At 38.3% G+C, this 17,918-nt stretch overlaps 1 protein-coding gene across 3 annotated transcripts in view; it reads right to left on the reverse strand.

Moving 5' to 3' along the window:
* The window catches only part of SORCS1 (sortilin related VPS10 domain containing receptor 1), a 300,163-nt gene that overhangs the window by 111,375 nt on the left and 170,870 nt on the right, over nucleotides 1-17,918 (reverse strand). For all 3 annotated transcript variants that reach the window (XM_074907687.1, XM_074907689.1, XM_074907688.1), the window contains exon 4: nucleotides 8,669-8,827. In XM_074907687.1, the coding sequence (XP_074763788.1) occupies nucleotides 8,669-8,827 (159 nt within the window). The remainder of the gene's footprint in view (nucleotides 1-8,668; nucleotides 8,828-17,918) is intronic.

A 17,918-nucleotide genomic window follows, 5' to 3' on the forward strand; every position in this document is an offset into this window, starting at 1 on the left:
AAGATGATTTAAATTTCAGGCTGGAAGTGACATGAAATTCTTTGAACAAGCTAGTAGTTACCATTATTTTTCTTTTAGTTCAGAAATTTTCCTCTAAACAAGTTATAATGGAATATAGCATCGAGTCTAAGTTTATTTGTTGATTGGATTTACCAGCTTTGGTATTCTTACATTCACAAAATAAAAAGGTCTCTTTCTTTCACCTGTAATTTCCATGAAAGCTCCACTCACTTTTCCTGGACACACATCTGGCCAAAGCAATTCAACCTACACTTCAGTATTGGCCTAAAAAAAATATGCAACTGGAAAACTAGCTCAGAACACCTTTGAAAGAACTAAGTTTGATTTAAATACACCTCTAATACCCAGAAAAGGTTCTTACTGGTCAATCTTCCTGATAGTTTCTTCACATATGCTGATTCTTGCCTCTTCCTGGTGTTTCTATGAGATGATTAAAACTAACCCTCACCCCTTCAAATGGAATTTATTTACACACAAAAATCCCCAAAACACTAGTGCAGCTAAACCACAGATTTTGAACTGATGAACCACATAAACATTGTTAGAGATCACTTTTTCCTCACCTTCAGTATCTTTTTTTAAATTTATCTCAATTTACCAAAGAATACAACATTCCAAAAGCACAGTTTAGCTTTAACTATAAACATAACATTGTCAAACTGGATAAAGACAACTCTTTGTGAAGATGCAACAGTGTAACTTGAAATAAATGCAGGCAAGTCCTTCTTCTTATCCCCATTCATTTATACTGAATAAGTTTATTGCTGATGAATTGTACTTTACAACCACCGCAGGTGTATTTGAAGAAATTCTATCCTTCTCAAAAGTTTCAGTCATTATTCTCATTGTTCATAGGGGCATTATTCAAATATGAAAGACTATATTTAAAATTACTGTAAATCCTCCAAGAAAGCAAAGATGAATAGGAGACATCACATGGATTACTTCAATTTGGTGATGCACTGCTTGAAAGTCTCTCTTGCATTTCTTTTGCTTTCTATGGAGTCTGCAGAAAAGGATGGGGTTACTGCATCAGGTAAGGATTTAAGATTGAACATGTTTATACAGGTATATACAGTACTCCTTTATGATCTTTCAGACCCTTATGACCTTAGATTTTTTTGCTGGATGAAAAGCTATTTAAAGAAAAGTGGGAAAGAAGTTTCCACAGTGGTGCTACAGACATCTCAAACAGTAAGAATGAACAGGGACTTAGATGCACACATGTTCCCGGCATGCATCCAGTGCGGCTTACTTGGGTATCAAACAAAGTACACTTAATTTTTTTAAAGAAATTGCTGCACAAGGCATTTCTTCTTCAGAGCAGTCAAAGGCTGGGAGGTATGCTGCTGTTCCCTGATTCATACTATTCTTCATTTAGAAGAGCCATGGTCCAGGCTTTTCTCTTCCAACACTGAATTTAATACAATGGTTATGTTTTGTTTAAACTAAAAATCAGAAATTGTGCATGGTACTTCCCTCCTAGAATAGAGCATAAGACTCACGATCAACAACACAGAAACGGGGTGCAGGGCTGATACTCATTCACTTTGCTGATCTCTGATCTAATTATAAGTTCTAGTATTAATATGCTTAATTATCCATGAAGCAATAAAGTTCATAGGATACTGCATAGACTTTGAAGAATATTTTAAGTTTCAACATTTAAGTTCGGTGTTTAATGAACGTTGATGGAAATACATCGGAGTGATAAAGCTTTCAGACACCTGCTTCATAGCCCATTCAAACACCAGCAAGGTCTGCAGCTCTGTGACTGCTTTTCCTGATGAATCACACACTACTGTCACGTAGACTTGTTCCGTATGGTTGTAACACAGCAGTTTCTTTTGTGTATGTTAATCAGATCAAAGCATGCTGGAGATGACCCTCAGCTTCCTTCCTATCTCCCAATAACTCCCCACATATTCTCAGAAGTGAGCCACATCATCTGGTGTTCTGGTTTTGTGGCAGCTTGCAAGTAACTGTATTAGCATGATGTCTCCAGTACATTCAACTCATCTGCTAAAAAAAGCATCAGGAACACATTTTTACCATCAGATATTTAAAGGAATTTGCCTGGCATACATATTTTAAAGCCAGAAGGAAACACTAGTATCATCAGTTTGTTCTCCTCTTAACAGATGCTGCAGAATCTTTACCACTAACTCAAGCAGTACAGAGAATTATTCAGGCCAACAGCTGATGGCTAAACTAGATTGTATTATTTGGAACCAATCTCAAGCCCAAGGGATGATGGATTTACCACTCCACTCAGTATGTGGTCCTCAAGGTTAATTCCCTTCTTTGTTAAAATATACCCTGTTACCTGTTACAGAGATAGTATCCTTCACTTTCTGTTGTATTACAAATTTACTAGGTAGGTTCATAACTGTTTAAATAACTGCATTAAATATTTATTTAAAAACTGTATCATATTACATGAGAACAGGAAATGCTTATTACAGCAAACTGTCGGAATTTCCATGACACATGCAGAGCTTTAAATTTTAAAATAAATTATTATTGTTTATCATTTGCATTATGTTAAAATCTATGACTGCAAATGAATTTAGTGGGCACTTTGCATAATAACAAACTGAAGACATGTTGGAGAGTACAGTCAAAACAAACGACAGAGGCAAAGGGAGAGATGAGTCATATACAGAAAAATGGAGTTGCTCAATACCACAGAGATCAATGGCAGAACTAGTGACATGGAGTACACTTCTTTATTCCTAATCCAGTGAACTGTCCAACTCTGATGGAAAGGGAAAAAGTCTTTTTTCCATGGAAGTAAGAAAATTGGAGTTATGTAGAGCACAAAAATATCTTGCAAAGAAGCAACAGATCTACCCATAGATTAAGTATGCATCCAAGGATCGCAAAACAGCAAAAGAACAAGTTCTCTAGGGGTACAGAAGGCTGATGTTTATACAGATTGAATAAGCAAGGACATATTGATTTGCCTAAAGATGAGTGAGTCAGTTGTAAAGAGTGCACTGATTAGTGCTCGAGTCTTTCCTTCTATATCACTCATCACACTCCTGGCCCAGAAATGCATCATCTTCTCTGGATTGCCAGGCTGCCACTGGGCTCTGCTAGCTGATTTTTTTTTTCTTTTTTTATCATTTAATAGAGAAGGAAAGAATGTTAGAGATTCCTCACACTTTTAATTCCATTCTTTATTTTAAATTGTTAGTCCAGCACATCATGCTTAGTGAGGTGTGTAAAAGACTGATGGGTACTCTAGGAAAGCATATTTTATGACATAGTTCGTACACTGTGCTTTTGTACACTTAAAAAAAATACACTCTGACTCATTATTCTTCCTACTGAGACAATGCTGAGGAACTGACTTCAAAACATAACCACATGGAATAATCTTAAAAATAGGGGCTAACGTTCACAAGGCCTTTGTGTGGAAGGCCCTTTCTATCCTCAGCACAAGTGCTGGTAACCCAGAAAGGAGATCTAAGATTGTGCAGAAAGTGCAACATTGCAAAGGCTGGGACAAACAACTTTTAATGTGCAAATTCCTTAATACTTTTCATCTTCAATAATATGTGTCAAAGTCTGCTGGAAAGTTGGCTTGGTTGATTAGTGGTGGCCCAAATATTAACACAGAGTAGACTGCTGCAGGAGTAGTGCCGCAGGGAAAGGGGGAGTTATTCACATAGGCTAATGTTAGCTTTATGCAGACTAGCTCCCTGGTTGTGTGTAGTCTGTCAAAAGAGATAGGCTTTTCCAGAGGATGATTCAAAGTGGCTAATGCTCACCACTCTAGAGAAGCTTTTTTCCTCTCCATTAATTTTAGATAGGATTAGCGTTCCTCAGATAACATTAGCCCAAGTGAACAGTCCTCTACATGTTGTCAGTAATATGGAAAAAAACCCACCCCAAAATTATGTTGCTTGATGTTAACAGCATTTAAAAAAATTAAAAAAAAAAAAAAAGATATATTTCTGATAAAGCACATTTGGATTTTATTCCCCTTTCTTTGGTCTATGTAGGCAGTGACTGTTACCACCAAAATTGAGAGGATGTAAACAGAAACAGAGTAATTTCAAAACTAACATCTGGAGGTCACTGGTCTGACCCTTTTCCGAGCAGGGTCACCCTCAAAGTTAACTCTTAATGCAGTGAAATGAAAGGTTTTAGAATTATGAAGTGTACCCAGAATAGTCCATCACATCTTGAAGAGTGAATAATGGCTACATCTATGGCAAATATTCTAGTGTCAGACACAAGCATTAGACCAAACACATGGATAGATGGGGCTGAAGGTACTTTGAAGAGTTGGCCTGTTCTCTCACATAGACATCCTGTGGCCATATGCATCCTTATCTCTATTCTAAGTGGTTCCTCTGTCATCACTGATATAAGAACACCTTCCTCTTCCACTTGAATGCATGAGAAGTGGACCTCTTTTACCGTAGGAAATTAAAGATGATGTGTTTTGATGACAGAAGATATGTTGTCCCACAAGCAACAGAATCCTGATTCACTAAACTTCAGCACTTTAGCTATATCGCCAAAACCAGTCCCTAACTCCAGTATGACACACACAATAAATAAAGGTAGACAGATGGAATCAGATATTTGGGAAAGGCTAAAATGAAAAAAAAAAAAGAAAAAAGGAAAAAAAAAGGAAATGTAAACTCCTTCATTTACTAGTGCTGTGTTGACAGAGCTCCTTTAGTTTGGAGTGCCCTGCTTTTCAAGAGTTTATTTAGAATGAGAGAGAAAAAGCAACAAGTCCATTTTAAATCTGCTTTTTCAGCCTTGTTGCTGCTTTTCAGTGCTCGAGTGCCTTTGTGCATTTTTTTCTGACCTGCGCAATTACAACCCTGCATTTCGCCCATGTGACTTGTGTTTCCCAATTTCACCTGTATTTTGTCTCTTCAAATAGCTCTGTTATTTATGGCTGATTACTAACCATTCCTCTGTGTGTCTGAACCATCTGAATAGCAGAAGATATCTCCACATGAAGTAGAGGCTCTTACATCCCAACTCTCTGATTACACAGAAAACCACTTTTGAAGATTACATAGCAATACATAAGCAATACTCCCATAAAATACAGCCCCTCACCCTACAAGCAAGCTGATTAAACCCACAAGAGCTCACACGTACAAGACCTCCAACCAGCTTTTGCCTCACATGCAATGCTTTACTGTGTCTGAAGATTTCTCCTGATTTGTAACTCCTCTTACACAAAAAATGAAGACGCATGCAGTAGTTCTGCAGTTATGTGGTAAGAATCAGCCATGTAACAACTGTCAGACAGAACAATGAATGCAATCATGAAGCAATTAGAGCAGGCAGCAGATGGTTTGCTGCTCTTTTTTTCTCAAGACTGGCAGGAAAAAGTCATGACTGAATAAGGGACTGGTCTGTCAGCAGTGGTAATTCTAGTCTGCTGCCCAAGGCAGAGACACAGGGGAGAGTAATGTGAACAAAAGCAACTGAGTCACCAAAGCTTAATGAGTTACTGCTCATCAGCAGAACCCCAGTAATTAACCACATTCACCCACACACAACACTCAAAAAACTGGGACATAAAATTACTTCAGTTAAGACAGATTTCCCTACCATTGAGTAAATTCCTATTTAACCAAACAAAAAAAGATCTGTAGTACTTATCACAGTGATAGACTCAGTGGGCTGTAAAGAGACTGAGGGATGGTGGTATGTGACCCATTTCTTGTTCATTACAACTGAGCAATGACAGGCATGCACTAACTGTTGGCTTTGACCTCATCAGTCCTGAAATGGATGGACAACTTCAGAGAACCAAAACAGTCCAGACCCAATACCATTCCTGTCTCTCCAGCTCTTGCTCTATTCACCACCTGATTCTCCTAGTCCCACCTGCTGCAATGACAAGATGCACATGGATGGCGACAATGATGTGGCTTGCTAGAAAGATGCAAGCATTTCTAGTTGAATCTCACCTCCCTCCTGACTGTCAACAGTAAAATTAAATGAGTGCAACAATCCTAACTGGTCAAAATCCAACTTACACCTTACAGCCCCCATCAACAAAACCTTCACAGCCTCTTCAGTCAGTGGCATCAAAGTCAATGATGTAAAAATGTAAATTACTTGCCATGCATATACATTTCCCTTGCTTCCTCAGGTGACTCTTAGTCAGTGCACAAACAGTGCCTGGAATCCAAGGAGTAATGGGTTCTCTTTCCTTACATACAGCCTTAGCATGAGATCACAGAATAGCAAATGGCAGTATCATTTGTTCCAAAGTACCCCACAGCTCCCATTGCAATTACCTAAATACCTGCAGGACCTCTTAATTATTATGAGAAAATTCTGCCTTTGGATATACAAGCATGAAACCAATGGGAGTCATTTACTCTTAGCCACAGGCTGAACTTGACCCTTAGTTTGAGTTACATTTAATTTAGTCCAAGCTGATTAATACTTACTGCCTGTTGCTTACCCTTTATGGTTCTCGGCCAAAGCTTGTTGAAGTTAGAAAATGTATCCATTAGGCTTTAAAGCAGAAACCAGGCCTGTGACTCACCCACCCAGAGTACTTTTAAAATTCTATTGTAGAATTAATTGGTACTAATCTACAGACCTTGCGCTACATGATTTTTCTCTTGCAACTACAGTACTGAATTACCAAGTTATCCAATTTGCTAATCAATGCCATAACACAAAGAAATTTTATTGCACAGCCTGCAGCCTCTCACCCAAGATACCCCCCATACACACAACTCTGACACCAGCCCCATAAATTCAGGTTAAGACACAAAAGGGCCTTTGTTCTAAGAACATCCTGATTGTTTTTTCTCTAGAGGAAGAGTGGGAGTTTCCTACAGAATAGTGACAATATACTTGCGAGTAACCATCTACCATAAATTAGATATGGAATCTAATTCAGAATTATTTCCTGAGCAGGCTGAATACCACAACAGCTGAAATTAATTTTCTACTATACCCTATTTTTATTTGACACATTTACCACTGAAAGTTTCATTGATTGTCATGTAATAAATTTCCTGTTACTAACACAGAGTCACTTTCATTACAATGGATCCTAAAAGACAGTAGAGACCAGATTCTGTACAGTTTCGTATCAGTCCAGAGAATTCAACGTCCACAAGGGAAAGGAAACATTCTGACCTTGTCTAATTACATACGGAACACCCAGAAACAATTTAACCTGAACCTTCCTCTGTAAAGATTATAACCACAGTACACTCTACAAAATGCTATGAGAGAGGTAAGTAAAAAATATTGCATGCAATTGACTCTACAGAAATAGTTAGGCAGGCAAGATGCATTTCTCAGCTGGGAATGATATTAAGCTACAGTCCTGGAAGGATACTGATTTTGAGTTCAAAGCACAGGACTGAACTTCTAATTCTAAAAATTCCCATAAAATAATTTTGTGACCTTGCCTACTTTTTGCTTCCTTATGCCTTTATTTTCTCAGGCTTACAGTAATAGTAACAAGCCTAATTTAGGCTAAGGACAATTAGTTTTTTAATGTTTGTAAAATGAATTCAAATACACAGATGGAAAGCATCACAGAATTCAAACTTTTATGCTGGTATCTGTACTAATGTATAACTTGAACAATTCAGCCAATACTTTGATTATTGATTGGATTCAGATTTAATCTCATAGATTCATCATATGAAAAACAAAGACACCACTAAATTACTTTGTATAAAGGCTTACATACTAGATGCCAAGATATTTCACTTTTACCCCTGTTGGTAGTTCAGCAAATTGTTTTGGTCTTTTTCCAGTTTTATTCAAAAACATGAAAATGTCAGGATGCGAAACCCGCCATTTCTCAGAGCAGCTTGCTCCAATGACTAGTTAATTCATGGTTGAGTTTATCTGCCATTGACTCCTAGCCATCAACTCGTGTTAGAAGTTTTCTTGCTAGATCAAAATGCTTACTCGTATGTTTTGTCTTTCCCCATGGAGATATTTATGTACAATATAGTTTCCCTTCAATCTGCTTTTTGGTAAACTAAACAGATTGAGCTCTATAAAGTCCTTCACTGGAAGATGACTGACTTGTGAGTATTGATGTGCCTGATTTTAAAAGAATTCTAACAATCTCTTACAACCAAGCCCCATTCTGTTGTCTCAAGTTGGGCAGCAAAAAATGAAGGCAAATCTCACAGCATATTTATTTGGTTGATGGATTACCTGTACTGAAGGAACTGGACTTCAAAGGAAATTGATTCACCTCTACTTTTCTCTTAGAAAATCAAAGGCTACTTGAAAACATGCCAACCATATAGGAACAAGGAGTTCCTATTTTATACTCTTCTTGGGGCTGGTGCTAGTCTGGAGCAGGAGAACAGCTAAATAAGAAGACAAAATGCCTCATTAGAGATTGTTATTCCTGTTGTGAAGGATCCTAGCTGTCTTCTCTGCCCATTGCCTGTCACGTGATATTGCCAAAAGGACTAAGTGCCCATGTCCTTTACATTGAGGCTTATTCAGTGTTTCTTTCTTGGAAATATGAGTTTTATATTTCCAAAGACGGTCCTGGTTTCATCCCAAAGATTGTAGAGAATGCTCTGCAGCACTTACATAGAGAGATGGGGAAACCCTACGTTCTTCCTAAGCAAACAAACAAAATGCTGTCAACAATCCTCACCTTCTGATCTTGGCTGTATGCTAAGATCCAATCTTCCTGCTTGGGGTGGAAGAGCAGACTGTGGATGTAGAAGTTCAGACGGTATTTTTGATAGGTGGCCCCTTCATCAGAACTGATTAATAAACTGCTCTCAACTTCTGGATCAGTCAGCAGCATAATCTATATGGAAGACAAAATGAAAATACAGTGGTGAACAGGAGTCAGATGGAAAAATAACTAAGCAGCTATGAACTTCATATAAGCTTATTAAATATGTCTATTTCAAAATGTTTCAAATGTAATGTCAAAACTAACCATAGCCTATCTTTCAGTAAGGAAAACAGTATATTTCAACTATGTGTATAACACATAATATATGATCAAATAGGCAGAATGACTTTACCAGTAGTTAAAACAGGCCTAAAGGAAGCTATGCTTAGGTTATCTGAAAAATCAAACCTGAGATTTGTAACACCAGAGTGCAAACTTAATAAATTACCAGACAGCCACAGTGGGCTGCTAGGGTCTTCATGAACGATCTACTGGAGTGGCAGACAAAAAGTTAGGTTTTTTTTAAAAAAAGAGAGACAAAGATAGAGGAGAGAGACACACAGAGAATGATCTCTAATGGTGAGGTTGTTAGACTCTGCCAGAATTTTCAGAGAAGATGACAGTTTCATTGCCTGAAATGTTATAACCTGGCTGTCCGCAACAAGCAATCTTGCTTTGGCAGGAGAACACATGCTGGGTTCTTTCCATCTCCAGTTTCTTTGGTGCTGTGAATTACAGATTTGGTAGCATATCAAAAATAATCTCCATATAGTAAAGTTGCTTTCTAGCTTTGTCCAAGACTGTTAGTTCAGGAGTGACAGAAGATATACAGCTTGCAGTTGTAATAGCTACTTCTCTCCATTAACTCTGGTATTAATTGGTCTGCATTAGTAATGAATCAGAGAATAACGACACACTCCTCTCATGTGTCTCTGCATGAGAGAATATATAGGTTTGAGCAGTAGAAAGAGATCATTCCAGTATTTCAGCAAGCAACAAAGTAATACCCCTAAGGAATGGGAATGAGGCACCCTGAATGACAAACATGAAAAATTCTGAAGAATATTTGCCTGGGAAGGTATTAAAGCCTTGAATCATTGGGGGGGGGGGGGGGGGCTTTTTTTGTTTTTTTTTTAAGTACTGGTGCTGCAGTTGCTTCGCAAATGGCAAACACTGCTCTGTTCTTAGACAAGCCTGAAATGAAAGGATCCACGCCTGGCATTTCTCAGAGCAAATTCCTATCTGGGTCTTGGGCACTGCAAAAATCACACACTCCCATTTCCTTCTATTTCATTTAGATTGGCAGAGTTAGATATAACTTAACTCACTACCTTTGAATTATAAGGCACCATAAGTCTTGATAGAAACCAGATGCTAAAGAACTATTTGTATGTGAATGCGTAAATACACGTATAATCTATATGGTGAATGTCCTTCATTACTGAGTAACTGCCAGAGGTTTTTTTCTATCTCTAGAAAACCCCTTGGCAGCATAACAACTTGACCTGTGACTTCGATGTTTGAGGTTCTTCAAAATCCCTGAAATTTAATATCCTGAGTGATCGTAGACCAGTTATGTTACCACATGTAAAATAGGGTAATGTTTCCATTGTAGCATAAAGGCACAGTCTCCTTTTATATCTCTGACTTACTTTAGAAATCTTGTGATGAAACCATGCATTATGAGAATTAAACATTCTTATTTTCATTTAACACTTTCAAATACATCAAGCATATCACTGACGTGACTTCTAAACTGAAGATTGCATGATAGAAGCTGCACAGAAAGCATTAATAATCAAAACGTCAATATATAGATGATTTACCGTCACTAAGTAGCCCATCCAGCTTCTGAAGCCAAAAATTGTCATCTGTTTTTTTCTTACCAGACTAATTTCTGGGACAATGTTCCTATGGTTAACATTTACCAGTTCAGTACTACGATTCAAGTAATATGATTTTCCTATTTTTATTACTTCCTTCTTAAGTGGATTTTGTTTATGTTGGTATTTCAAAATATCACAGAACAGCATTAATTTGGACTGCAGCAACTAGAGCAGAAATAAGCACAAATCAATGGGCTTAATCCAAGCTCCCTGAAGTTAATAAGAGTCTTGTCATTGACTTTGGATTGTGCCTCTAAGGCAAGCTGTTAATCAAGATCCACTCTAGTCTCACATATTTCCTTCTACCTGCACAAGGAACTCATCTGACCTCACCACTGTCACATTCAAGCACATCACTGCCTTAACACATTTTCTGTCAGGTCACTCTTCTGAAGTGTGAAAGTCCTCTTATCTCCATTTCTTAGAAAGGGAATTGAGGAACAAACTGTTGAGGCACTGAAGCACCTAATTGCTCATTCAATCAATAAAAGTTAAGTGCCTAAACAGACTTGCCAGCACTGCTGACCATGACTTTAATCTGCTAACTACCACCCTGGGCTATTACTACTGTGTTTTCAGGTATCTAAAGTCTCCAGAATCCTTGGCTGTTGCATTGTAATAACCAAACACTCTGTACATACGAAGTGCTTCAGGACACACCAGTTTTGCTACATATGCCAACTGCAGCAGTGTATTAAACGTGGCAGAGCTGTGCAGAACTGCTGCAGATTTATGCAAGGGCACACAGAGAGTCGGAGACAGGGGAGGGAGTTGAAGGATGACTCTCTAGCCACTAGTCAGATTGTTAACTATGAGACCAACTTTCAGTGTTGGGACAGCATTGTCTGCTCTACTGTTGTACCCTGTATTGCAAATCACTTTGCAGATGCCATAAAAACAAAACAAGCTAGTTGACTAAAGTCACTACTCATCAAAGTCAGAGCACCATGTTTCTTACAAGGTAAGAAAAGCAAATTTAATTACAGCATATCTGTGTGGAGGACGGAGGAAGCAAGCAGCCAATTCAATGTGAATGATAGAGCAAGCTTCGATTTTATTGAAAGAAATCACACCTTATATAAGCACTCTACAATACACTACTCACAAATCTATTGGATACATTTAAAAGCTTACATTATAATATCTCAGCCATTGGGTACATCTAAAAGGTCACATTATAATATCCCAACCCCTTGTGGTATTTCAGGTATGCATAAACACCTTTCTTCCTTTGAACCTGTTTTCTTTCCCAGGGCTGTTTTTCAATCACACTCAAGGCCATAATGTGCCTCTATTTCTCTCTTTGTTATCATAACAGTCCTTGTAAGCATAACTGAGCCCTGAATCTCCTTCCTTGTTAGCATAACTGTACCCTGGGTTTTTTCCTCTGTTTACCTCAGGTGGCTGCGACCAGCTCCTGCACAGAGCTATGGCCTTGCTCTATGAGCCATTCTCCAACATATCTGCATATAAATATTCAGCATCAGAAGCCCAAAAGATAGCATTTATTGGATAAGCAGCAGCAATTGATACCTGTATGAAAAATCTGTGAAAATTAGAGGAAAGTGCTGTATGTAAATGCTGCCTTTCAGATCAGACCAGGATTGTGCTTCTGAAATAAATTCCCCAAGTTTTTTGGGGAAACTTCTATAGCAAATCCGTACATACTATGTTCTGGCTCACACCACAGTGATTTCAGAGCACAGGAACTAAACTCCTTTTCAAAAAAATGAACCAGAATACACATTTCAGGAGTGCATCTAATGTGCTCCAACCACTACTGGACATTTAGTTCAGAGTATCAGGTCAGCATTACTCTAAAGTCAGATCCTCTGCCTCCAAAATGCCCACACTGCAGATAAATATCATCTCAACATCAACCATTTCATTCTACAAACCGACTTACACTGAGCTGCACTACATGCGAATGTAGTTGCAGCCACATTAGCTTTGCTTTATTGTCTAAATTGCCTGGAGCATAAATGAGAAAGAAGGGAAAGAACAATTAATTTTATTGGTTTTGTTGTTGCAGCATATGAAATACAGAGTAAATACATTTTAGAATTTTCTTTGAAATAAATGAAGCCAATTTCTCCTTTGAAGTAGTCTATTACCCATTGACTTGATGCAGTTGCTTATACAGAAAATAAAAGCAGACACAGAAATGTTGAGCAGGAAAAGAATGGAAAATAAAACCAGGAACAATAACAAAGTGAATCTAAGTTTAGATTACAAACTTTAAGATTATTTGAGAAAAGATATTAGAAATAAACTATTTTTATAATTTCCGACTTCACTGTAGAAAGCATGTAGGATTTGATTAAAGGTGAGCTTCTCAAAGGGGTGATCTTCTTGTTCTGTTTCTACAGTGCCTAATACAACAAACTACTGGTTTCCCGGCTAACACTGGTTTCTGGACAAGTATATTCTGGTTATCATTGAGGAATCAACATGAAAAACACATCTTAAATCTATCCAGATTCCTAGAGCCTGTAGGGAAAGACAACCTAGTTGATGAAGTCTAATAGGATTTTTGAGAAGTTGCCCTGCCAAAGGATCTGAAAGTCTCATGGGATAAAAGGCCTTTCCATAGATTAATTTATGATTAGAAGATCAGCACCAGGCATTAGGGAAAAATATTTCAGCACTCACAATTGAGAGAAATGTTCTTCTGGAATTTCCCTGATGTTTTGTACTATTCATTTATTCATTAACAATTTAAAATAAAGGAAGAAAAGACAGGTGACAAAGTTTGCTGATGGCAGTAAGGTACTTAGAATGATGAAAGAAAAGCCGGCTATGAAGATCTGTGAAAGTATTTGGCAATATCGGATACCTGAGCAGTAAAATGACAGGTGAAATTCAGTGATGATGTATGAAAAATAAAATACAGGATGAAGAAAAGCGATCCCAGCATTACAGACAGAACAAAAAGCTCTGAGTAGATAACTCCTTTCAGGAAAGGGCTCTGGGGGTTTCAGTGAAGGGCTCTGTAGAATAGAAGCTTAATCTTCAGATGCCATGAAAAGACCTCAATTGCAGCAATAAGAATTACTAGGGAAAAATTAAACAGCATAACAAATAATGCTTTTAGGCCACTCTAAAGTGTTTCCACAACTTTAACACTGGGTGCTATTCTCATCCTCCATTTAAAATAAATAAATAAATAAAGGCTCTAGTAGAAAAACACAGAATAGCTATTAGGGTGATCAAAGAAAACTATGAAACATTTTTCATACAAGCAGCAAATAAACAAACTATTCAAATTCCAAGAGAGATAAACAAAATGCAATTTGACCAAAGTCTACAAAACTATCAATGACCTGGAAATGCTTAAAGAATAATTATTCACTGTCATAATACAAAACTAATTAGCACCAAATGAAATTATCAAGAGTGAGATACAAAACGCAAGTGAGACCATGACAAGGGAAGAGCTATGGACATCATCTATCTGGACTTCTGTAAGGCCTCTGACATGGTCTCCCAAAACATCCTTCTCTCTAAATTGAAGAGATATGGGTTTGATGTGTGGACTGTTCAGTGGATGAGGATTTGGTTGGATGGTCACATCCAGAGGGTAGTGGTCAACAGCTCAATGTCCAGATGGAGATCACTGACCAGTGGTGTCCTCAGGGGTCTGTATTGGTACCAATACTGTTTAATATCTTCATCAATGACACAGTGAGATCAAGAGCACCCTCAACAAGTTTGCAGACAACATGAAACCAAGTGGTGCGGTTAACATGCCTGAGGGACAGGATGCCATTCAGAGGGATCTGGAAAAGCTCAAGAAGTGGGCCCGTGTGAATCTCGTAAGGTTCAACATGGCCAAGTGCAAGGTCTTGCACCTGGGTTAGAGCAACCTCCAGTATCAATACAGGCTGGGGGATGAAGGGATTGATAGCAGCCCTGCAGAGAAGGACTTGGGTGGATGAAAGCTGGAGCTGGACATGAGCCAGTAACATGTGCCTGCAGCCCAGAAAGCCAACAGTATCCTGGGCTGCATCAAAAGAAGCATGGCCAACAGGTCAAGGGAGGTGATTCTGCCCCTCTACCCTGCTCTTGTGAGACCCCACCCATAGTACTGTGTCCAGAGTTCTGGAGTTTTCAGCACAGGAAAGACATGGACCTGTTGGAGCAGGTCCAGAGAAGGGCCATAAAAATAATCAGAGGGATGGAACACCTTTCCTATGAGGAAAGCCTGGGGGAGTCGGGGTTGTTCAGCCTGGAGAAGGCTCCAGGGAGACATTACTGTGGCCTTTCAATACTTAAAGATTTTAGCAGGGCCTATTGTGGTAGGACAAGGGGTAATGGTTTTAAACTAAAAAAAAAAAAACAGGCATAAGGAGGAAATGTTTTACAATGAGGGTGGTGCAACACTGGAACAGGTTGCCCAGAGAGGTTGTGGATGCCCCATCCTGGAAACATTCAAGGTCAGGCTGGACGGGCCTCTGAGCAACTTCATCTAGTTGAAGATGTCCCAGCTCATTGTAAGGGGGTTGGACTAGACGATCTTTAAATGTCCCTTCCAATCCAAACCATTCTATGATTCTATGATTTTTTGCCTGGTTAAACCAAGAAACTCCCTGCTATAGTTTGTTGTGGATGTCAAAAAATTATATGAATAGGAAAAATGAACAGGTAACGTTCCTGAAGCAAAAAAAATAAATTCATCAATTCAGAAATATCACTGTTGGTTCTGGAATCTCAACTGATGGCTGAATTCTGGGAAAATATATCGGAAAATATCATTATATACTTGCCCTGATCTGACAAGTCCCTCTCAACAGAGAGTGGAATTGGTTAAGATTCAGTCTGACTTAGCATGGCTGTTCTTACATACATCACTGCAGACTGAATGAAAATGATAAACGATAACAACATTATCAGCTTAGGTGTGCTGATGTAGCAACCTCTTATATGAAGTACTGGGTCCATCATTTTTATCTTGACAGTTTTTAAACTGCCTCTGATTCCACCATTACAAAATAAAGCTATTAACACAGGAGTAAAAACAGGCATACATATCTGCCTCTCACTTCTAGCAAAAGCCCTTAGTAAAGGGAGACCAAACTTAGAGTGCCTTTGGTCTGACTTATTGTTGTCTTGTTAAACAAAAATGAAGAGTGAGGATAACCCAAGACTCTACTTCTCTCCAGCAGAAGTTAATTGTTCTCAGTTCAGATCAGTGCTCCGCAAAGATCAGAATCTGCTTACTCACACTAGGCACAGCAAGCATACGCTGCACTTCCTGATGCTTCAGACAGATTGGGATTTTTCTTTGTAAAAAAAGTCAATAAAGTCAACACAGTCTTTTGCAAGCAAATGCAAGGCATCCATTAATCACCCACCCCCCAAAAAAGGTAGAAACTTGATTTGCTTTTCCTAGAAGTAATAAATGAACATAAAACATAATTTATAGATCTTAAACAGTTCACACTTTTTTTCACCCTGTTTTTGGTGCTAACTCTGTTGATGGCAGATTGCCCCTGACAATTATATGGATTTCTGCTGTCCTCCCAAAGAAACCCAGGAATGCTTTGCAAAATCAGAATCTTCTTGTTTCTGCAGATGGAATCATCATCCTTTTACAACTGCCCTGAATGCCAGATTCAGTGGCTTAGTCAAAAGAGTTCAGAACTGCTCTCAATCTTTTACATTAGCCCCTCGTATCTCCACTTGGACCAACTTTTCTCTAAGATTTTGTAGGAAAAAGCATCGTATCAGTGAAATAGAACAGTATGAAAAAAATACAAATACATTTCACAGATACACATTCACTGATGTATCAACAGATGTGAGTTATGCCACCTGACCAGAAATAGGGATGAAATGCAAATTGGGTTAAATCTACTGCAAGGACCTTCACCTTCCTCACCTATTACATGCTTCATGTATAGATCCAACGCTGGTGACCCACATGGAACAAGTAAGATTTCTCACAGGAAAACATAAGAGTGAAGTACAGCAAAAGAGGAAATCAGCAAGGAAAAACAGAAACATCCTGCTCTTAGCAGAAGCAGGGCATTCCCTACTTAAATTCTCTAAACAGTTGCATATTTTTCCAGCTTCTCTGCATGCCAGTTCCATAATTTTAGAGGGTTGTCGTGTTTGGTTTTTTTACACGGTAACTGACTGCAAGAGCATCAGTGCTATGGAGTCCCAGCATAATGAAATGCAATTTATGCCATTTTACATATCACTTCTGAATTTAGATTGCCATTTACAAGGTATGAAGGTTGTGTAAAGAGATAACCTGATTCTCCAGATTCAGCAATTCACGCATGCATTTCAAAGCAATGTGCCCTGCTTTTAGCTAATCGAACTAGCGCATTGCTTAAGCTTTTTCAAGACCTAGAGTAAGAAATAAAATGAACAAGCCAAAGAAAGGAACTGCTTTGGCCATGACATTCTGAAATAAATGCAACACTACTGCAAAGCAAATTAGACCAGCTGTTTTACAGGACTGAGTTGTTGGAAGCATAAGTGGTTGCAAGACCAAATAAATTAGGGACAAAATTGCCAAAAAGAAATAACTCAAGATCTTATTTGGGTATTAATAGAGAAAGAGGAGACTCAGGTCTTTGCAAAGTTTAACAAGCTTTAGTCATGGGCTAACATCAACTGCTGTAGAACTGCACTCATAAGTAATGCCACCAAAATTTGGCTGGTGTCTGCTTTAAATAAATTGGCTAACAGTATTAGCACCTAAATGAAAATGTTAAATGAGCTAGAGCTGACAGTTTTGAAGTTGTCCCTAACCAACTAAAAGACAAGGTTAGATGCTGAGCAATTTCATTATGACATTAAAATAATACACCAATAATTCAATCAAGGCACTGGGAAGTGTTCTACTGCCAAAAGTTTTTGTTAACTCAGATACTGCAGTGAGCTTGTAGGGAAAGAAAAGGCTTCAGTGACAGAATTACACTTTGAACACTGAAGAAAAAAATAACTGACTAGAACATCATAGCCAGATGACATGGTTTAGAATGGTCTCAGAAATAAGTAGAAATGACCACTTTAATACAAGGAAAAGGTCTGTGGACAAGTTATTTTGCAACTATAACTCAGTGACTTAAGAACAAAAAGGTTCTTATTCATATGATGATGCATAATCCAAACTCATTAAATCAGTCTGCACTTCACTGATATGGAGGGTAAATACTTCAAGTCTCCCACAGATAAAACTATAGTCATGACTACTAGACAGTGTAATTCAGATTCAGACTCAATCCAGATCTGAACAGCATAAACTCTAGCATTTGCCCCAAGAACCCACAGGAGATCCATAACTGGTAGGATACCACCATCTTCCTCAACTCTTGGCT

Source organism: Athene noctua, chromosome 5, assembly GCF_965140245.1.
Source record: "Athene noctua chromosome 5, bAthNoc1.hap1.1, whole genome shotgun sequence".
Taxonomy (NCBI): domain Eukaryota; kingdom Metazoa; phylum Chordata; class Aves; order Strigiformes; family Strigidae; genus Athene; species Athene noctua.